Source organism: Eleutherodactylus coqui, chromosome 5 (genome assembly GCF_035609145.1).
Source record: "Eleutherodactylus coqui strain aEleCoq1 chromosome 5, aEleCoq1.hap1, whole genome shotgun sequence".
In the NCBI taxonomy this organism is placed as follows: Eukaryota; Metazoa; Chordata; class Amphibia; order Anura; family Eleutherodactylidae; genus Eleutherodactylus; species Eleutherodactylus coqui.
This window is the reverse complement of record NC_089841.1, coordinates 143,041,592-143,064,845: the sequence shown is the minus strand read 5'-3', so window position 1 is coordinate 143,064,845 and position 23,254 is coordinate 143,041,592. Positions and strand designations below refer to the sequence as shown.

The following is a 23,254-nucleotide window of genomic DNA, read 5'->3' as shown; positions in this document are numbered from 1 at the left end:
GGAAGGGCACTTCCTCACCTCATATGGAAGCAGGCTCAAAGGTCTGAGTGCCTCTGTCCTTTGTTTCCACGGTAGGGATACTGGGGCGGGATCGCCGGGACTTATGAAAGCAATTCCTGGCCAGGTGGCCTACCTTGCCGCAATTATAACACTTACGTGTTTCTCTGTTGGGTCTGTCCTGGAGCTGCACCTTCCCCTCCTGGTTGCTATAGTATTTAACCACCACTGCAGGGCGCTTCTCATCCATAGCAAAACCCTACTGCCTTTTTATACAAGTCCCTGGGCTCGGCTTGTCGCCAGTCGGGGGTACATGCTTTTACTTTATCTGCCAATGATCGGCCAATGCCTTGCATGAACGTGTCCCTAGCCTTCGATTCCAGCCTACCAAAATAACCTTCAATGGCATCATTCCTTTCCCGTGTACACATAGTTAAAGCCATTTGTCTTCGTAAAGGGTTTTGTTGTCCGCACCTGGGACAATCCCAGTAAGGTTTCCCTTTTTGGGACTTCTTTGGTGGGACTGTGGCGGTACAACTCTGATAGTCAGGAAGAATGTTGGAGCTGTCCGCGGTTGGTAGGACCGGGTACATCCTAGTCGGATTTGGCACAGGGGTGAGTACACAAGTATGCCGTCATCCCTCGTTGCGCAATCCCATGGTTCTACATTTTACCTTTTTGCTATATCTTATTATGGTTTCTAGTCCTTTGTCTAGACCGGCGTCTTTGATAGCTTTCATGTGTTTTGTTCCGTACTGCCGCCAGAACTCATAGTTAAAAGTTCCTGCTCTTCTAAGCCCTATCCGCTTGTAGACTTTACAGGCTTGCCTGTAAATGTCCTCCCCTTCTCTCTCCCTGATTATCTCAATAGGGGTCAAGAAAGTCTTAGGCTGTCCGGACCCCATACTAATAATTGGACTTACCGTTTTTCATTTACCACAATCACATAGTAGTGAGGATGCACGCAGCGTCCTCTGGGTAAATCTGGCGGTCACAAAGACCTTTTAGTCCCTTCTGCCAGGTCCGCGGCTGGCAGGACACTTATGTGCACTATGGACTTGTTCCTCTGTTTCTACCTCAATCCTTCAGGTAAATCAGGCCAGTCCCTTCTGCCAGGTCCGCAGCTGGCAGGACACTTATTTGTCACATAGACCTTTTTATGGAGAGAGAGGAGACCACGGCTCACCTCTATACGCGGCTTTTGTAATCTCATAACAAATTACAGCTAGGAAAATGAGTGCGGCAGTTAAAATACAACAAAAGGTTATCAGTTCAATGCTTGCAGCAGACAGCATGGCAATATACACATATGGGTTCTTCCGTCTAGCACGGTTACCAAGAACACCGTAAATAACAGGCAGAAGTATCCTATAAACATGCAGCAACAAACCGTCTGTCGACACATGACTTGAAGACAGGGGAACTCAGATCTAGAGTGGTAAGTCAAGGGCTTACCTTACACCGGTGTTTTGTAGATCTGTGGTCCCGTGGCCTCTGGTCCAGCTGGTCGGCAGGCAGGGTCGTCAGGTATCGGCTGCAGGTAAGGAGTTAACTTCTGGCCCTCGTTGGTTGCACCAAGTAATGTTAGGGTCAAAACAGACCGTTGAGCTGATGCTGTCTGCTTCCGAATTTGTCTTAGATATGAGTACTCATGGACGACGCAAAATAGACAGTCACATGCATCATGGGATTGTCATATGCGAAGTGAAGGTTTATTCAAAAGAGGTTACAATTATAGGAGATTTTTGCTGACGTAGTTATTTGATTACTGCGCATGCCCAAGGCCGCTGAACATCTGCAAATTTTAATGAACAATATATCTTTCAAAGACGTCTCCTACATAAACAATATATCAACGCCAGGTGATAGTTGTATCAAAGAAGAACATGTCCTTGGTAAGATTTCTCGGAACATGACGAGGGAAACAGGATAACATATGTGGAAGGACAGATAAGGCAAGTTTCAGGGTCACATAGCGGGAACAGGACAGATAAGAAGTAAATTTGGAAAAAGAAATTAAATGTATTTTCTTATTTATTCTAAGACAAGGGAAAATCTAGAATTAACCCCTCACACTCCCCTCCCTCATCCTTCCCAATGTATCTATGTCTAGTTGTCCAATGTTCCGTGTGTGTAGTGTCGTTAATTGTTTCAGACTGAGTTAACAATGCCGAGAGGCTTTCAACGAGCCCTTAGAGTTTGTCTTGCCTTTCTTCTCTCTCTTATACAATTTAAAGGAGCTCACTCATATGCTTATATTGATAAAATGTTTGTATTGTTGTTGAAAAATGCAAATAAAAAACGTTTGAACATAAAGATGAGAGAGGCCTGTAATTGACATCATAGGTAGACCTCAACTATGAGAGACAACATGAGAAAACACATCCAGAAAATCACATTGTCTGATTTTTAATGAATTTATTTGCAAATTATGGTGGAAAATAAGTATTTGGTCAATAACAAAAGTTCATCTCGATACTTTTTTATATATCCTTTATTGGCAATGGCAGTGGTCAAACGTTTTCTGTAAGTCCTCACAAGGTTGGCACACACTGTTGCTGGTATGTTGGCCCATTCTTCCATGCAGATCTCCTCAAGAGCAGTGATGTTTTGGGGCTGTCGCTGGGCAACACAGACTTTCAACTCCCTCCAAAGGTTTTCTATAGGGTTGAGATCTGGAGACTGGCTAGGCCACTCCAGGACCTTAAAATGCTTCTTACGAAGCCACTCCTTCGTTGCCCTGGCGGTGTGCTTGGGATCATTGTCATGCTGAAAGACCCAGCCACGTTTCATCTTCAGGGCCCTTGCTGATGGAAGGTTTGCACTCAAAATCTCACGATACATGGCCTCATTTATTCTTTCATGTATACGGATGAGTCATCCTGGTCCCTTTACAGAGAAACAGCCCCAAAGCCTGATGTTGCCACCCCCATGCTTCACAGTAGGTATGGTGTTCTTTGGATACAACTCAGCATTTTTTGTCCTCTAAACATGACAAGTTGTGTTTCTGCCAAACAGTTCTACTTTGGTTTCATCTAACCATATGACATACTCCCAATACTCTTCTGGATCATTCAAATGCTCTCTAGCAAAGGTCAGTCGGCTCCGGACATGCACTGGCTTAAGCAGGGGGACACGTCTGGCACTGCAGGATCTGAGTCTCTGGCGGCGTAGTGTGTTACTGATGGTAGCCTTTGTTACGTTGGTCCCAGCTCTCTGCAGGTCATTCACTAGATTTCCCCGTGTGCTTCTAGGATTTTTGCTCACCGTTCTTGTGATCATTTTGACCCCATGGGGTGAGATCTTGCATGGAGCCCTAGATCAAGGGAGATTATCAGTGGTCTTGTATCTTTTCCATTTTCTAATTATTGCTCCCACAGTTGATTTCTTTACACCAAGCTGCTTGCCTATTGCAGATTCAGTCTTCCCAGTCTGGTGCAGGGCTACAATTTTGTTTCTGGTGTCCTAGACAGCTCTTTGGTCTTCACCATAGTGGAGTTTGGAGTGTGACTGCTTGAGGTTGTGGACAGGTGTCTTTTATACTGATAACAAGTTCAAACAGGTGCCATTACTACAGGTAATGAGTGGAGGATAGAGGAGCCTCTTAAAGAAGTTACAGGTCTGTGAGACCCAGAAATTTTGCTTGTTTGTAGGTGACCAAATAGTTATTTTCCACCATAATTTGCAAATAAATTCGTTAAAACCCAGACAATGTGATTTTCTGGATGTGTTTTCTCGTGTTGTCTCTCATAGTTGAGGTCTACCTATGATGTCAATTACAGGCCTCTCTCATCTTTTTAAGTGGGAGAACTTGTACAATTGGTATCTGACTAAATACTTTCCCCCCTACTGTATATATTTGTACATTTATGTTTCTAAAGATTTTCAACTTTCACCTAGATATATGCTAGACGCCACCTTGAGTATCCAGATGGGAATATTAATTGGACCAAAACAGTCCACCACAAAGTTACCTTCCTTGTTATCTTATCTTAAGATGTTTGTTTCCAAAGCGTACTAATGAGATGGTCAGGAAGTATCTCAAGGACCAATATTTCCAGAGAGGAAGACAACTGATAAGAAACTGCTATGTATTAAGAAACTGCTATGCATGCATATTAATTGTTTTTGGCATAAAGCCACTCGCTTTTCAGAATACTATAAGAATCTGCATATAGGGTAAATAAAGTAGAATGCCTTTTCACATAGCATGGTCTCTGTGTGTCTGCATCCTCCTGACCGGTCAGTACCACTTTCATTTGGAGCCCAACAGCATATGCAGGAAACCGTTGAATTTCCCTAACACCAGCATGCGATTTCCCAGCGGATGCGAGGCATTTTTATATCAAAACCGCCTCACTCATGTGTATGACCCATTCAAAAGAATAAAGTTAGTATTCGTGCGAGATATGTGCGTCTTGCAATGCACAAATCTCACGCAATTTTCTCGGCTGTGTGAAAATGGTCTAAAACATTGGCGTCAACATTTGGGTAAGGGATGGAGAACTTTCATAAATTCATCCCTTTTGAGCATATCTGTGTATATTCCCCCCAATCCTCAGGCTTAGGCCACTCTCACACACATCATCGGTCAAACGTAGTGTTTTACCTCCATTTCGATCGACGTTTTCAAATGCAGGTTACTGCGTTTGACAGCATTTTTTAACGCACCCCATCATTGTGATGGGTGATGAGATACGTTAAAAACCGCAAAAATGCACAAAAATAGAGCAGAGCGTGCTCAAAAATCGTTGAGTTAAAAATGTGCTTTTAAACGCAGGTCTGTGATACCCCATTGAAATCGATGTGAGCGTTGTAGCATGATTAGCACAGTGCTTGGGGTGCCACACTGATCACGGTAAAAAGCGCCAGTGTGAGAGTGGTGGTAATCTCCTTCCTCTATTAATAAATTATCTCACCCTTCCCAACACTCTTTGGTGCAGGCTGGGGAGCAAGATTTGTCCCAAAGTAGTGATCCCACCAACTGGCACAATATGTGGCTCACAATTTCTAAATGCTCAATTAATAATACTTTTATGCAGTTAAACATGGCAGTTATGGAGACACGGCAAGAGACAGGTATACCGCAAAAATTGTCTAAAAACCCTGCACTTCCTGACCATCACTACTATTGCTTTCTTTCAAATCTACCTCCAACGCCAACCTCTGGTGCATTCTATCCATATCAGCCCCTCTCTCCTTTCTTCACCCATGCATAGTTCACTTTCCTAAGATACCTCAATCCCCCTGAAGCCACATAGAAACATAACAATTGCCCTCATAAATTCCCTACCCACCTGCTCACCCTTGCTATCCTACTGCTACTAGCAGCAGGTTTTTTTTTACAATCCTGGACAACCCTCTAGTGCCCCAATTACCCCGCACCTGCCCCACAAACACCCTTCTAGCCCAACCACTAGTCTGTGCATACCCTCTCTGGTTTCTTTTTAATATGCACGCTGGAATTGCCAGTCAGCATGCAACAAACTTCTCACCAGCCATGACTTTTTACTGCTAAATCCCTAAACCTGCTAGCTCTCACAGAAATGTGGATGCAGAAGTCTGCTGCTGCCTGCCCTGCTGTGTTGTCTTACAATGGCTTGCAAATCCCAACCATCATCCTGGGTGACTTTAACATTCCCACCAATAACCCCATCTTTCTCTCAGCTTCTATTGCTCACCTCGTCCGTTGGTCTCTCTCAACTCACTGCCTCTCCCACTCATAGGGATGGCAATACTCTGGGTCTGGTCTTCCTCCGTCTCTGCTCTGCTTCCAACTTCACTAACTCCCCTCTTCCACTCTCAGACCACAACCTCCCCTCTTTCTCTGTCAAGCTCCCTAGTATCTCCCCAGACCTTCCTACCCACCATACGCACAGGAACCTTCAAGCCGTTCACACCCAAAACTTTGCTGTGTCCCTACAGTCCTCTCTGTCCCCTATCTCTCTCCTCTCCTGACCCAACCTGGCAGCGACACATTACAACACCACTCTCAAACATGTCCTGGATGAAGCGACACACCCCATGACCCAAGCCACCCGATGCAGACCACGGCAACCACGGCTTACACCTTAAACAAGCTTCATCCGCCGGTGCTGTAGGTGTGCTAAACGGCTGTGGGAAAAGTCTCAAAAGTCCGCAGACTTTCTCCACTTCAAATTCATGCTCAGAACCTACAACCTAGCCCTCCATCAAGTCTACTTCACCTCTCTCGTCTCCTCACTATCTCACAACCCTAAACAACTTTGTCACTTTTCACACCCTTCTCAGCCCAAAATTGCAGCCCCCAGTGATGGATCTCAGTGCTGAAGAGCTGACTGCTTACTTCAAAAAGAAAATCGATATCCAGCAGGAAATGACCTGCCAATCGAAGACTAACCCTGACCCTAATCTCTTCAGTACTGCATCTAGCTCCTGCTCACTCTCTGTACTCAGACCAACGACAGAGGAAGAAGTCTCTAGATTGCTCTCCTTTGCTCGCCCCACCACCTGTGCTAGCGACCCTTTTCTCTCACACCTCCTCTGGTCCCTCTCCCCGGTGGTCATCTCCCACCTCACCACTATATTTAACCTCTCTCTGACCTCTGGCATCCTCCCCTCCTCATTCAAACATGCTATCATATCCCCACTGCTAAAGAAACAGACTATTGACTCAACCGATTCTGCAACTACCGACCCATCTCCAACCTCCCCTTCATCTCCAAACTATTAGAATGCCTGGTTTACTTCCGCCTTATAAGCTATCTATCAGAAAACTCTCTTCTTGACCCCCTACAATCCGGCTTCCGCCCTCTACACTCGACAGAAACTGCTCTGACTAAAGTGTCAAACGACCTCCTGAAGGCTAAATCGAGGGATGACTACTCCCTACTGATCCTTCACGATCTCTCCACAGCATTTGACACTGTTGACCACAAACTCCTCCTCAGTATGCTTCGCTCCATTGGACTAAAGGACACTGCCCTCTCCTGGTTCTCCTCCTACCTATCGGACAGCTCCTTCAGCATCTCTGTTGCTGGCTCCACCTCCCCTTTCCCTTGCTGGGCTTGGACCCCACCCCTCTTCTCTTTTTCATCTACACCTGCCACTACTGGACAAACCTTTAGGAGATTTGACTATCAGTAGCATCTCTATGCTGACGACACCCAGTTATACACCTCTTCCCGTGACATCACAGCAACATTTCTCCAGAATGCCACTGACTGTCCGCTGTCTCTAACACTAGGTCCTCTCTCTACCTAAAATTGAACCTCTCAAAAACTGACCTACTCCTGTTTCTGCCCTCTACTAACCAACCTCATCCTGACATCTCCATCTCAGTGTGTGGCGCCACCATAACTCCCATACAGCATGCCTGCTGCCTTGGGGTGATATTCGATCCCAATCTCTCCTTTACCCCCTACATCCAATCTCTCACTCGAACAGGTCAGCTGAACCTCTAACACATTGCAAGAATCCGCCATTTTCTCATGGTGGACACACTAAAAATGCTCCCTTGTTGCCCTCATTCACTCTCGGCTCGATTATTGCAACTCGCTGCTAATTGGCCTTCCCTGCACCAGACTCTACCCCCTCCAACCCATCCTGAATGCAGCAGCCAGGCTCATCTTCCTGTCCAGCCCCTTTACCTTCTGTATCATCCCATTATCTGTAGTATGTAAGCTCATTAGAGCAGGACCCTCATCCCTACTGTCTTCATCAACTGATTACTTCATGTAACCATGGTTTTGTTTTTATTCCCCATTTTGTAAGTGCTGTGGAAAATGTTGGCGCTATATAAATAAAATTATTATTACTACCTCTGTAGAATCAGCTTACAAGGTCCTCCTGAGGTGGTACTTGGTGCCTGTACAGATCATGCATTATGTACCAAATTACCCCTCTTTGTGTCTTAGGCCGGCATTACACAGGCTTAAGCTCATTTACGCACATATTCGTGCAACGGGTGTTGCCAGAAGCGTAAACGTGAAGCTTATGGACCCCAACACAAAATCTGTAACAGGGCCTACAACTATGTTTTATTCATAGTACTGGGCTCCTTATGGACCCCCTATTGCTCCTGGGCCCGGGTGTAACCGCATCCTCTGCATCCCCTATAGTTATGCCCCTAGGTGTTGCGTATTTGCATTTGCATTTTACTGTACTTCTTGCAGGCGCAAATCGTGCATATTTGTGCAAGCAAAAAAGTAACCTCACTTCCATTCATTGAAACGGGCAATTAGTGTAAATAATTAAAGATGTGCTCTTTCCCTGCACAAATGCGCAGGAAAATAGAGCATGCTGTATATTTTTTTCACGAACGAAAAGTGCACGCAAAATACGCTTACATGAACTAAAGCAATGGGTTCTATCGACTGTGTATTGCGTGTGCAAAATGTTTTACAAATACGTTCATATGACACCGGGCTTAGGAGTTGCGCTAGCTCAGGTATTATGCTCCACATTTGTTGGTCTTGTCTCTCGGTGGTTCGCTTCTGGTCCAGAATTTACAGTTAAGCTCAAGCTTGTTTAATGTTATTAACCCCATCCATGGGTGGCCTTACTGCATCATGGTACACAAGCCTTGTCTCACTATCAATTTCATCTTTTTATGTTTCTCTTCTTGGCAGCGAAGCAAACTACTGCGCCCTGATGAAAAAAAATACTATCCCCCTCCAAGAGACTAGAGCAAGGATGGATGGATTCTTCATAAATGAAAAGTTATCTAGTATACTCCTAGACAAACACAAACAGTTTCTAAAGATTTGTCAACCCTGGATTAACTATGCTGATCCCCACCCGACATAATGTTCTACCAACACCCATTAGTCACTATATGATGTGCTTGGTAGGCCCGCCCAGCTCTTCCTCCATGCACTTACTCTTTCTCCCTCCCTGCTTTTTCTGCTTCTCTCATCCCCCTTCTACCTCACTTTCTCTTACTTTCTTTACTTCATTCACACTGTTCTTTCTTTTCTTTTTACTGCATTATTTGTTAAATAAATCAACTGTTAAATACTTGATCTAGCAGTGGTTCCCCACCACGCTGATTGAAGCCAAATCCATACTTCTGTTGCTCTTTGGTGTGGCTTTGATAAGTACTCTCACATGTTCTGATGGTCGAATGTTAAACTATCTACTCTTATTTGTTCTCCTCACCATAGGGGACTTCAACTTCTTGAAGTCTCCTGCATTATGTGCTTATGTTATGCTAATTTGCTTACTTATACAGCTCTTGTACACATCTTGATTTTGACAGTCAATAACGTCATGTTGTTGATTTATATGTGTTTTCTATTGAAAATTTAATACAAATATTGAAATACAATTGGTTTCAAACTACCCTACTTGTTCTCCAAATATCTCACACCCTAGGGGCCATCTTGAGTTGATCCAGGATCTAGAAAACAAGGCATTTAAGCACTGGCATACACAAGGAATATTTTTGCTAGGGACCTGCTTCATCAACAAGGAGACATCGCTCCTTCCCGGAGGTCTGTGTGGGGTTTAGTCTATGGCTTAACTAATATTTGTTCTATGATCAAGGGTTTCTAAAATCCTGATAACTTCCTGATAATCCTGATATCTGTTGCATATGCCGCCACAGTTATGGAGCCCTTGATCAGCAGCCCGCCTAGAATGAATATCATACCTAAGAATACAAGAAAGCCCAGTGAAATTGTGGAGATGTCTTTAAAGCATCGGAGCAGCAGTTGCAAGATACTGATATTGCACAGAAAATCATGTAAGGATGGACTGCAATACGCAAAGCAGTAATAAATGAGACGACACAAATCTCAAATTAATGCATATTGCAATTTATTGTTTTAATATTTCACCACACTTAGGGGCTCCTAATTGGAATTTCAGGCAAGGAAGTAGTCTAAAGCCCAATTTAGACACATAGATTATCGCTCAAAATTTGTTATAACTATAAAAGTGAGTGATGGATTTGCTTTTAAAGACGGACGTTTTTAACCTAACGAAAATCGTTGGAAAATGTTGGCCTTTTTAGTTGTTGTATTATCGTTGTGTCGTGTTTGCATTGAAAACTCCCCTCAAATCGCTGGATGACTGAACGAATGTCATTTTAACCAAACGATAAGCAAACAGCCGAACAATGGATTTTAAGCAGGCTGAAAAACAATTAGCGAATCTTTAATGAAAACTGCACGACAAGCGCAAGATAGACACGACTATTGCTTAAACGATGGCTTTTGAGCGAATTTCAAGCAATAATCGTTGTGTCTAAATCAACCTTAATACCAAAACTTGATTTGCTTCATAGTATCTGGGGATGTGATTCTTGAACTTTTGGAAACGAGTAGTGGATTTAGAACCACAGACTCTCATTTACCATTATTGGGCAGCAGATAAAATGCTAATCCATGTTCTTCTCTTGGTAACAAAAAGGTATCTGCTTGTCAAGTGCCTTTAAAGGGGTTGTCTCGCGGCAGCAAGTGGGGTTATACACTTCTGTATGGCCATATTAATGCACTTTGTAATATACATCGTGCATTAAATATGAGCCATACAGAAGTTATTCACTTACCTGCTCCGTTGCTAGCGTCCCCGTTGCCATGGTTCCGTCTAACTTCGGTGTCTTCTTGCTTTTTTAGACGCGCTTGCGCAGATGCATCTTCTCCCTTCGGCTGGTCTTGGAAGCATCGGCGTTTTGGCTCCGCCCCCTTGTACGCATCATCGCGTGGCTCCGCCCCATGACGTGTGCCGGTTCCAGCCTCCCGATTGGCTGGAATCGGCACGTGATAGGGGCGGAGCTACGCGATGATGCGTACAAGGGGGCGGAGCCAAAACGCCGATGCTTCCAAGACCAGCCGAAGGGAGAAGATGCATCTGCGCAAGCGCGTCTAAAAAAGCAAGAAGACACCGAAGTTAGACGGAACCATGGCAACGGGGACGCTAGCAACGGAGCAGGTAAGTGAATAACTTCTGTATGGCTCATATTTAATGCACGATGTACATTACAAAGTGCATTAATATGGCCATACAGAAGTGTATAACCCCACTTGCTGCCGCGAGACAACCCCTTTAAGCTACAATACCATCCATTTATTAGGTTATTCAACAATTGAAACATTTCATTAACATTTCAGGCTTGAGACTGAAAGATCTGAAGAATCTCAAGACGAGAGGTTTGTAAACTAAAGGAAGTATTTTCTAAGCAATTTCTTACAGACACTAAAAGCCCTTTTACACACAACGATTATCGCTCAAAAGCCATCTTTTGAGCGATAATCACTGTGTGTAAATGTGCCCATCGTGCACTTTTCATCCATCACTGACTTCAGGTCAGCATTAAAATCTTCGTCCCTGATAAGAAGGACCACACGCTGAGTTCTCTAACATTCTCAAACAGCCCATGGAGAACAATAGCGATGTATTTAGAGAACAGACCACCCACTGTTCTCTAAATACATGCAAATGAAGTACTAAAGGGCTAATTAGCCTATTAGTACCTATGCAAAACGATCGCTCAAAACTGTCAGTTTCTGACTAATTTTGAGCGATCATCTGTGTGTGTAAATGCACCTTAAGATGTAACGGATGTCGCCTTTTCGGTATATTGAATGGCACTTAAAAGCTGATTTAGCAGGTCAGGTTCATTAGGCTGCGAATACATTAATGTTGTAATACACATGGAAAATATTCAGCTCTCAATGTTTTCTATTTGAACATTTTTTTAACTGTTGAGATTTGGGACATCCATTAGACGGGGTTGGAGGAGAGTTTTTGTATTGCATTATATGTTCTTCTATTTTTCTGTATAAGTTACAGGCAACGTGTAATCATTGTATAAAATGCCCAAAATGGGACATCAAAGTATGAAGTGATAACTATTTCGCACATTTCCTAGGTATTCTATACAATGCAGAAGGCAAAACAACAAATTATAAAACACTTCTGCCAGCAGTAGACAGGGTTCCCAACTGGGCACCCCATTTTTTTCCCTACACCAAAATATATGATTTTATCCTTCACACCATCTACCCCCATCATCTTCTTCCAATGTCCCACAATCAACCCCAATTGTCTTAATATCCCACAATCTAACCCTCCTCCAAGATGCAATACTATAGTCCCGAAGTCAGTCACCACTGACAGACCCAGCCTAGGCTTCCTGCTGTCTCACTTCTCAAACAAGTCCACACTCCAGAGACCACAGCACTTTTAGGCTAGACAGGTCTGACTCTCCATCTGTCAAACCTGTGTCTCCAGCAGTGTCGCATCTACTACTACGGCTCGGTAAGACAGAGTCAGGACCCATTCAGCTCACTTCCCATAGGCTGCAAGTTCTTCGAAAAGCTGACTTAATTTGAAAGAGCAAGACAAAGGGGAGCTCACTCACCATCACTGTGGTCGAAGATGCAGACACTGCGTGCTACTAGGTCAATACTATTTTTTTATTTCCAGTAAAAAAAGTCATGTACTTTAGTGTTGTATTTCTTGTTGCATTTTCATAAACTTTTTTTTTTTTAAATTATAGACCCCATTGTCTATAATGAGTTCCTTCTACTCTCTCCCCAGCTTTAGGACAGAAGAAAAAGAACTGCACACAGCACTTTTTCTTCCAGTATTTTCAGCCGCATCTGTGACAGAACCTCCTGCTTGAGGTTCCGACGCAGATGTGAAACCACCCTAACCGAATCTGGTGTACACATTAATATGAAACAGTGCACCAATATAAAACACAAGACCAATTATATACAAGAATGTATCTGTTATTCTGCTAATGGAGCTTTTTACTTGACTATCCAATTGTTTGTATAATACAGTACAATCCTTCTGTAGTGCAGTGTATTATGCCAGTCAGCAAAAGGGTTCTCACACGAGCATATATCGGCCGCGTTTTCACGGCTGTCCGATACACTCTACCCATCTGTTGCATTGGTTTCCAATGCATCAGTTCAGATGGGCCTATTCCTGATGTGTAAAAACGTCTGTCTGGCAAAGATAGCACATACAGTGCACATTCCGGACGGGCGTTTTTAAGCTGGCCAGAAAAGATAGTTCTGGAACTTTCTTTGGCCGGAATATGGCGGCTGCTGCCATAGACTCCTATGGGAGCCTATAATAGCTACCAGGGAAGGGAAGTGGGAGGGAGTTTAGTAGCGTAACAGCTCAACTCCCTCCCCCTTCTCTCCACCCCGGGCAGAGGGGGTGGGAGCTAGTGTGCTAAAGCCCCGCCCCCTCCTCTTAGCAGCAGCTCAAATAGGCTGCAGCAGAGAGAGGGAGGCACTAGCTCTGCCAAACGTCCGCCCCCTCCCCTTGTCGTAAGCCGGCAAGAAGCGGGAAGGGGTGGGAGTTTAGCAGAGCTAAACTCCCAGCCCCTGGCCGACGGTATCCAGAGGCTGCAGAGTATATGCGCCGCAGCTTCGGCCGTCTGAAGAAGCGTTAACACTGGAGTTGCACGCCTGTTGTTCACGCGATTTTCGGCCGCGCTGTAGTCGTGACATGGCCGGATGAAAGTCTTCATGCCTCTAACCTCTAGCTGCCATGACAACCCATCAATACCCAGTGATTGTCATTAGGTGGCGGAAACTTCTTCCTATCTGCTCCACAACATGTCAGATATCAGGAGAGAGTTAAAGGAAGTATTTCAGCAGTTTTGACCCTGTAAAATTGCAGAGAGCAATAGATGGGAGCACTGTAAAGCTGTTTCAACATACCTTTAATAATAGTTTTATTATCAACTTTGTTATGACCTAATTAAGGCAATGGCCCAGTTCTGAAATAGATTGTTCGTGTGGTTTTATACATTCCTAAACTATTTGGCATTTCTGGCACATTTTTAACTAGGAGTCCGTGTTTTTTTTCTAGAACAAACAAGCTGCAGTACCCATTCAGAGAAGCTTTTTAAATTTTAATACACTGCTTTTTGATTATTCTGATAGTATTACTGACTATTTTTTGTCTGCACTTTTCCACCCATAAAGTCCAGTATGTTTTGGATTTTTGGAAAATGACTAGCAGTGAGAATTCAGACTTGTGAGACAGTGGCATAACTTTCAGCCTCATTTAGAATATGCAGGTTAGTTCTAAGCACGGTTCCGAAATAGGATGCCCCAGAATTTGAGAAGGTACAAAGATGAACAAAAAAAGTTCCCCTGTCCTTTCATCCACATCTTCTTTCTTGATGAACATGTCTCTTTTCACGTGTGCTATGTAGCTGTGGAATAAATACAATTCTATTCCCAAAAGAATTGTCAGAACATACAACAAGCAAATCTTAAAAGAATAGAATTTTGCTTTATATTAGGGTAAAATTGCATGTCCAGACAGTAACACTTTATTACATACAAGTTGTAGCACAAAATACTATTATAGTAAAGAGAATATGTGCAAAAATACAAATATACAGAACTGTTTTTATACATTATTTATCAATCTTCACTCCTTGTGTTTGATGAAACACTGGTTTCTGAAGCTGAGGCTTCGTTAAATGCCACAAGAATATTCTGTTAGATGAAAATACCATTACTGTGCCAAAGGAGTCTATAAACAAATAAGAAAAGATAGTCATTTATAATAATGTTTGTCAGGCTGGGTTCACATTTTCACTTAAAATTTCAATTATTCTGTTCTGCAATGCCATATAGAAATTCTATTGACTATGCAGTATTTTTACAGGCATTTATAACGGAACCCCCTGGACAGATATGTGAATACAGCCTTACTCTATTGTATATTAAATTAAAAGTAAAAAAACTGACTCATGCTATGTTGCCTAGATACAATGCTAAGAAAAGGGTAATTAATAGAGATGAGCGAGTATACTCGCTAAAGGCAATTGCTCGAGCGAGCATTGCCTTTAGCAAGTACCTGCCCACTCGAGATGAAAGGTTCGGGTGCCGGCGGCGGGCAGGGAGCTGCGGGGGAGAGCGGAGCGGAACGGAGGGGAGATCTCTCTCTCCCCCTCGCTCCCTCCTGCTGACAGCCGCTACTCACTGCTCCCCCGCGCCGGCACCCGAACCTTTCGTCTCGAGCAGGCAGGTACTCGATAAAGGCAATGCTCGCTCGAGCAATTGCCTTTACCGAGTATACTCGCTCATCTCTAGTAATTAAGACTGTGTTTGCACTGTGTTAAGTGTGCATGTTCAATTTTTCCATCCAAATTGCAGAAGACTGTATTCCGAAGGGTCCCAGTGTCAGGACAGAAAATGTGAATCTACTATGCCACAAACCAATTGAACTTGGGGCTTCTTCCAAGGACAGCATTTGAGGTCCCCTGGTATTCAACCTTTAATCTCATCAATCAGGATCTGGACTCGCTATAGGCCATTACTCCAGTAGTAGTCTCAATGTTTGACAGATGACACAAATTGGTCAGGGTAGCCATAGTGCAATATCGGAGGAGCAGGCAGACATGGTTGTGGAAAAGAGCCAAAAAGGCGGAATTCTTGAGTAACAATATAAAAAGTCCAGTCAGGCAGCAGACAGAAATAGCATGGTCCAAAAACAAGGTCAAGAGATGAGAGGGCAGGAAAGTTGAGTAGAATAAGCTTGGGTCAAGTCAGGAATCAATCAGAGCAAGTGAACATCTTTGCATTAAAAAAGTATATATACACACACACACACACACACATATATATATATATACACATACACACACACACACACACACACACGCACTTGATAGCCTATATTCTAACAATGCAGTGTGGCTTGGCATCTGGGGCACCACCTACTGCTGATGGCTGAGCACACTCCTTTATGCTCAGCTGTATATTAAATGCAGACCAAGGCCAGACTGGGATTAAAAAGCAGCAGTGGCACATGAACCTCACCAGCCCACATACAATATTATCCCCACCTCCCAATATTGCGGAAAAAATAGTGGCATGGAATGCATGCTGCGACTAATTCTGCTTTAGTTTTTGAGCTGAAAGTATCACTGGATGTTATCTTTTGGGTAAATACAATAAATGAGGATTTCTAAAACTTTTTTAGACTCAGATCTCACTAGGCAAGTAAAGTGCACTGTAACCTGTAAGAGAGGCACGGTAGGTCTCTGGCACTGTTGACCCGATTTAACATGGTAACGGTTTTGGAGGCCACAAAGCTACATCTCAAGCCAACTGGACCTGCAAAGAGTGAGTCAGAGTGCCTAAAAAGTCGACGAAGGTAAAACAATGTCCTCATTGATGTGGAAGCCCGGCTCCCCCTTAGGTAAGACCCAGGACCATCTTGTCCTGATGGAAGACAGTGAACGGAGGTTTGGCCAACAATGCTATGAGCTCGGAAACCCTACGGATAAAAGTGATCACTACCAGAAAGGCTAATTTTCAGGAAAAAAGGTGAGTCAGACTTTCACAATCCTCTGAAGAAATGAAACTGCAGCACATGCAACATCAGATAGAGGTCCCAGGGTGGGACACAAGAAGGGTATGAAGGGGCGGCAAGAGCGACCCCCTGTAGAAAGGTACAGATGGCCAACTTTGAAGCCAGAAGGATTGGAAAAGAATGCACAACGCCAATACCTGACCCTTCAGGGAACTGAGGCCCAAGCCCATGTTCAAACCCTTCTGAAAAAAAAACAGAAGGGAAGATAGCAAAAAATGCATAGGATGGATATTGCGTTGTGTGCACCAGTGATGATAAACCTGGGAAGAGGAGGCTTTTTAACCTTCATCATGGTCTGAATCACGGGTTCCTCAAATTCACTGACCCTCAGGGCCACGGCTTTAACCAAAACGCCATGAAACGAAGCGTGGAAAAACTCGGGTGGAAGAGGGGGTTTCTGTAAAAGAAGATCTTCTCTAGAAGGGAGACGCCTGAATCGATGAGAATCCCCAGAAGGCCTTCCATTTTGATCTTCTTGAGAAGTCATGGGATGAGTGGAAAAGGAGGGAAAATGTATAGGAACTTGAAGTCGGTCCAGGGAATCCATTGTTCAAGTCTTGGGGTCCTAAGCCTGAGCAAAGCCTGCCACAAGAGTAAGTGTCCCTGAGTAGGCTGCAGTCAGGGCCTAAATTAGCACCAGAGCCCAGGCGATTGCTAGAATTAGACGGCTGCAGCGCTCATCCAAGCACTGTGCACCCTTGGCTGTCTTCACTGGTTTTCAAACCCTTCTGAAAAAAAAAAAAAAAAACAGAGGCAGGCTGAAAACAAGAGGTCACAGACTACTGTAGCCAATCACAAGACCTCGGTGCTTGAATGCTAAAGCCTGTGATTGGCTGCAGCAGTCACTGATAGGCTGACCATAGCCTGTAAATAGAGCGTCAGAGGGGAGATCAGAGCAAGTATAAAGGCTCATTTAGATGGGACGAATGTCCCCGCATACACTCACAGAGCGGCCAGCAGGGAGGCTGCAGGAGATTTCTATCCTCGCTCTCCCCTACCCCTCTCCATTGACTTAACATAGAGGCCGTTCAATACTGAATGGCTGCTATTTACACTGAACGCTGATCATTCAGTATAAATAGCAGCCGTTCAGTATTGAACGGCCGCTATGTTAAGTCAATGGAGAGGGCGGGGTAGAGCAAGGAGAGAAATCTCCTCCAGCTGCCCCGCTGTGAGCCAGCTATACTAGCTTCCGTGCAGCACAATAGCGAGTATGTGCGGGGACAAGTGTCAAGCATCGTTTGCCCGACATTCGTCCCGTCTAAATGGGCCTTGCGCGGTTTTATTATGTTTGTACAGGGAGCACTAATTAAAGAATTGTATAACTACGACAACCTCTTTAAGCAAATGTTGTGCTAGAAAAACATCCAAAGCTGAAAAGGGCTCTTCAGTTAAAGGGGTATTCCTCTTGACAGGTGACATTGTGAAGAGATAATCAACATAATTCACTTTACCTCTCAATGGTTTTAATGTTATAACTGATTATTGTATACTGTTTATAATATAGTTATTCTATGTAAGGATGCTGGATTATGAAAAATTTAGCATTTCACTGTTATGTACCGTTTTGCTAGAATCACCGTGTGCGTCAGAGAGTAATGAGCCAAGTTCAAGATCTGCAACCATCTGACAAGACTGTGCCAACAGGTGCTGCAACTTAGTTGTTGGGGAATGCAACTGCTATAGGAATAAAAAAAAGTATTTTAGTTTAATATTCTGGGTATTTCATCATTTCTCCATGGTATTTATTATCTGTATTATTTTTAAAAGCATATTACAAGCAAACAACAAACAACAAATTAATAATGACCACAAAAACTATGTAACTTATTATTATTTTTGTCCTTTACACCATTTTTTGTGTCAATAGTAGGTCACGCAAGTAATATGGGTCTATGGAGGTCTTTGTGACATATTTCAACACCTCGTCTCGTGCTCCGATGCTCATTCTCTAACCCTTACTGTCTCAGACATCATACAGAACAGTCTTTACTTTAGCAAAAAGGAATGAGAAACAGATGAAGGGGCCTGCTAGTTAGTGTTCATAATCTTAAATTTGCCGGCAATCTCACGTTTATGATCGTTGACCTTACAATCTCCTATTTATGGTGAATTTAACATAAACATGTCTGAACTGGATAGGATGGATTTCAACATAACTAACCACATACTTCTTCTGGAGATAAGTGAAACCAAAAGAGTCAAACAACTGCTTAGCCTGTCACTACTGGAATATGCATCATTGGGCACTTTAGTCTCACACTCCATTTAAAACATATTGCTAAGTCAACTGGATTCTTATGAAACACTTCTAAAATGCCTGTTTGAGAAAAGACAATTCAATTGTAAGTGGGGAAGAGAACTGACTGATATAGTATATAGTTTGAGGATTTGGATTAGTATAATGGACTATGTAGTGATCATCACTTGCACTACCACCAATGAATACCACTGAAAATCATGAAACAGTTAATGGAGTTGGACCACCATAGCAACTTATCCACAGGATAGGGGAAAAGTGTCTGAATGAGGGAAGATCCAACCGCTTGGTCTCCCACCTATCAGAAAAACAGGGCCCCGAGTCTCCTCAAATGAATAGAGCGGAATTATGCATGTGCACTAGACCTCCATTCATACCTATGGGACTGCTGGCGATAGCCGAGTGCTGTACTCAACGATCTCTGACAGTACCATAGTAAAAAAACATATTAGGCGAACATCGGCTGAACCCACCAATTTCTATGGGACTGGACAACAATCCGATGTGTATGAAGGAGTTGTAAATCTTGCCCAACAGCACATGCTAGGGAAAACGAATATTTTTGGTATAACTTACCGTAAAATCTCTTTCTCGTCACGTTCATTGGGGGACACAGCCAGACCATGGGATATAGCCACTGCCACTAGGAGGCGACACTAAGCAAAAGTGTTAGCTCCTCCCACCAGGCTATATCACCCCTGCAGGCACTCAGCTAATTAGTTTGTATGCAAGCAGTAGGAACAGCCAGTGGGAGTACACAAAAAATTATTTACACTTTAACGTAAACCAAGGAAAGACATACCAGTCTTCTGGATATATATCTCGTCATCTGTGACCTGAGACCAAAGGGCTCCGCCCTGCTACAAAGAAATTAATCCTTGGGAGGGTGCTGTGTCCCCCAATGAACGTGACGAGAAAGAGATTTTACGGTAAGTTATACCAAAAATATTCGTTTCTCGTCCGTATCATTGGGGGACCCAGCCAGACCATGGGACATACAAAAGCAGTCCTGGAAATAAAAGGGTGGGAATTCCCAGAAAAAAAAAAAAGGCCCAGTAGTCAGGGGGCTGCCGCCTGTAGAACCCTTCTACCCAGGGCAGCATCCGCTGACGCATATGTATGGACCGTATAGAATTTTGCAAATGTATGCAGGGACGCCAAAGTGGCTGCCCTACATACCTGTAATGCTGAGGCTCCATGCTGAACCGCCAAGGAAGCCTCCACTGCCCCTTGTAGAGTGGGCCGCTATCCGGAATGTTTGCTAGTGAGAAAACGCATGAGATGTATATGGCGGTCTTCACACCAGCTAAAAAAAAAAAGCGTCTCCATATGCGATAATAAATTCTCGAGGATGTCGGCTTCCTGGCTTGGACCATAATTCGGATAATTGCTTCCGAAAATACCCGTCTTTTTTTTATTTTTTTTTCAATATCGTGGTCTCAACGGCCAGGCCGTCAAACGAAATTACTTTGGATTCGGGTGGAAGATTGGTCCTTGTGATAGTAGGTCCTCCCGTTCTGGGAGTGGCCACGGAGCGTCGGCCAACATTTCAATTATGTCTGGATACCATGCTCGCCTCGGCCAATCCGGAGCGACCAGGATTGCTGGTCCTCCTTTCCTCTTGATTTTCTTCAATATCCTCGGAATGAGTGGAAGAGGAGGAAACACGTATGGTAGTCTGAACCCTGCCCACGAGACCAGTAGGGCGTCCACTGCTACCGCCTGAGGATCTCTTGAGCGTGCCACGAAAGGGAGAACCCTGTAATTTAGTCTGGAAGCCATCATATCCACGTCCGGGGTGCCCCAGCGCTGACATATCGCTTGAAAGACCTCCGGATGCAGCTGCCATTCGCCGGGGTCCACTGTCTTTCGACTGAGAAAATCCGCTACCCAGTTTTCTACCCCCGGGATGTGAACTGCCGATATGGACTGTAGATGTTTCTCCGCCCAGCTGAGTATGCCAGATACCTCTGTCATTGTTCTCGCACTTCTTGTGCCTCCCTGGCGGTTGATGTATGCCACTGCCGTGGCATTATCTGTCTGGACTTTCACATCCTTTCTGTTAAGCTGTGGATGGAAAAACTGCAGTGCTCGCCGTATGGCTCGCAGCTCCAGGACGTTTATCGGTAGCTTTGCCTCGTCCTGTGACCACCTCCCCTGGGTGGAGTGTCCCTCCAAAGTTCCGCCCCAGCCGTAACAACTGGCGTCCGTGGTCAGTATCCTCCACTGTCCTGGAAACAGTGACCGACCACCTTGGATTCTCCGGAGACTCGTCCACCATCTCAGGGCAAGGCGAACCTTTGGTGTTATGGAGATTCGCTGGTCTAACGTCCACTGCGACCTGTTCCAGTGTGCCAGAATGAAATGCTGGAACTCCCTGGAATGAAACTGTGCGAATGGTATGGCCTCGAAGGAGGCTACCATCATGCCCAGTACTCTCATGCAATACCTGATGGTCGTTTGCCTCCCCTGAAGTAGCGGGCGCACCTTGTTGACCAGTGTTACTGCTTTCGCTTGCGGCAGGCGAATCTGGTGCTTCTTGGTGTTGAACACCATCCCCAGAAATTCCAACTGTTGGGTTGGTAGTAGACATGATTTCTCGTGGTTTATGACCCAACCGAATTCCTCCAAAGTCTGAAGTGTGATTCTCAGGCTCTCTAGATTAACTTCCTGGTCTGGAGCCTTCACCAGTATGTCGTCCAGGTAAGGGATGGCTAACACCCCCCTTGTATGGAGTAGTGCCATTACCGCTGCCAGCACCTTTGTAAAGACTCTAGGGGCTGTCGAGAGCCCGAATGGCAGCGCTACAAATTGGTAATGGCTCCCCTGGACCTCGAAGCGTAAAAACTGCTGGTGAGAGTCGCGAATTGGAATATGCAGGTACGCGTCCCTGATATCCACTGACGCCAGGAACTCCCCCGGTTCCATAGACGCTATTACCGACTTAAGGGACTCCATCCTGAAATGTCTTGCTTTGATGTAATGATTTAGCCTTCGTAAGTCGAGGACCGGTCTGACTCTGCCATCCTTCTTGGGAACTATGAAGAGATTCGAATAAAAACCCCTTCCGTGCTGACACCCCGGCACCGGCACCACTACTCCCTGCGCCAACAGTTGTTTTATTGCCTGGTGCAGCTGTGTTGCCTTTCCTGGGTCCTTCGGTATCCTGGATCTGATAAAATGCTCCCGTGGCAATGTTGCAAATTCGATGGCATACCCTCGTGAGACGACCTCCTGTACCCAGGCGTCGGTCACGCGGGCTAACCATACATTCTGGAACCCCAAGAGCCTGCCCCCCACCCTGTAAATAGCGGGTGGGGAAAGACCCTCAAACTGATACTCCCATCCTTGCGCCCGTAGGTGCCTTGGAGCGAGTCTTGGGCAAAACAATCTCTTGTCTGACAGTGATGACACTGCAGACGCTTCCTCCTCCTCCAGACCGCTACTACCCCCCGAAAAACCGTGCGGAGGCTGATCTTGGTCTGCAGCTTGAAGAGTTGAGGAGCATGAGGCCAGTGAGGGATCTGATCTAGCCGCCCTCCCTGTATGCAGAGACCGCTTAGAAGCTTCCCTGGACCTATGATAGGTCCGGGATGCTTCCCTGGAACCAAGAGGAGCATGAAAAGACTCTCTAGATTGTTGAGACCTAGAAGATCTGGATGACCTTCTGTACCGACAAGACCTGTGAGAAACCCCTTCAGAGCTGCGGGATCTCCGCCCCGAAAACGCTCCGGGGAAGACACCTCTGAATCGGATTCTAATCGGCGCAATATTGCGGCCGACGATCTGGCTAGTCCTGACACTGCAGCGGCCAGTGATCTAGCCCATTCAGGCTCGGTTACCTGCTCTACAGGGGCGGCGGGGGGCACCGGGGTCCCTGGAGCTGATCGCACTGGGTTACAGGCTACACAGCGGAGCTCCGCCTGACCGCTTGGGAACTTAGCGTTGCATAACGTGCACACATAGTATTTCGCCCTCCCCATAGCCTGACTGGAACCCTCTGGTCTAGGGTCAGACATGAAGCAATCCACACCTACAGATAACCGCAAGGGAGTGGTGGGAATAGGGGTAGGGTGTCTCCGTGTACTGCTGAGAGCGAGTACCCGCAGGGGTTAGCAAACACAGGGGAGAGCTGCCTTGGCAGGGCTTACCCCGTCCTGCGGTTGTCCTGGCCCAGCTGGAGCTTCTGGGACCTGGCGGCCTTCTCTGTGGTAAAGACGCTGGAAGCTGCCGCCGCTGGAGACTGTCGCTGCAGGTGACTGTCGCTGCTGGCGACTGGTGCTGCTGACCGACGGGTGCTGCTGACCGACGGGTGCTGCTGACCGACGGGTGCTGCTGACCGACGGGTGCTGCTGACCGACGGGTGCTGCTGACCGACGGGTGCTGCTGACCGACGGGTGCTGCTGACCGACGGGTGCTGCTGACCGATGGGTGCTGCTGGAGCTTGCTGATTGTAGAACAAACCGCACTGCCAGGAGGTGCTTGCGGTTTGGAGAGAAACACCTGCCGCAGTAAGTGCCAATTGCAAGAAGTGGAGCTGCTCACTAGTAAGTAGTTCCTTGTAAGAGCTACTGGGAGCGGCCATCCTCTTTGCTGGCCGCCTCCCTGAAAGTCCCGCCCGGCTGGGGTGGGCGTGGCCTGCCCCGGAAGTCCAAA

General features: G+C 45.4%; 1 protein-coding gene across 4 annotated transcripts in view; it reads right to left on the bottom strand.

Moving 5' to 3' along the window:
- Positions 1-14,224: 14,224 nt before the first annotated feature.
- Positions 14,225-23,254, bottom strand: part of CCDC62 (coiled-coil domain containing 62) — a 29,838-nt gene continuing 20,808 nt past the window's right edge. For all 4 annotated transcript variants that reach the window (XM_066603325.1, XM_066603322.1, XM_066603323.1 and 1 more), the window contains 2 exons: positions 17,902-18,018; positions 14,225-14,490 (listed from right to left, as the gene is read on the bottom strand). In XM_066603325.1, the coding sequence (XP_066459422.1) occupies positions 14,473-14,490; positions 17,902-18,018 (135 nt within the window). In that variant the 3' untranslated portion in view covers positions 14,225-14,472. The remainder of the gene's footprint in view (positions 14,491-17,901; positions 18,019-23,254) is intronic.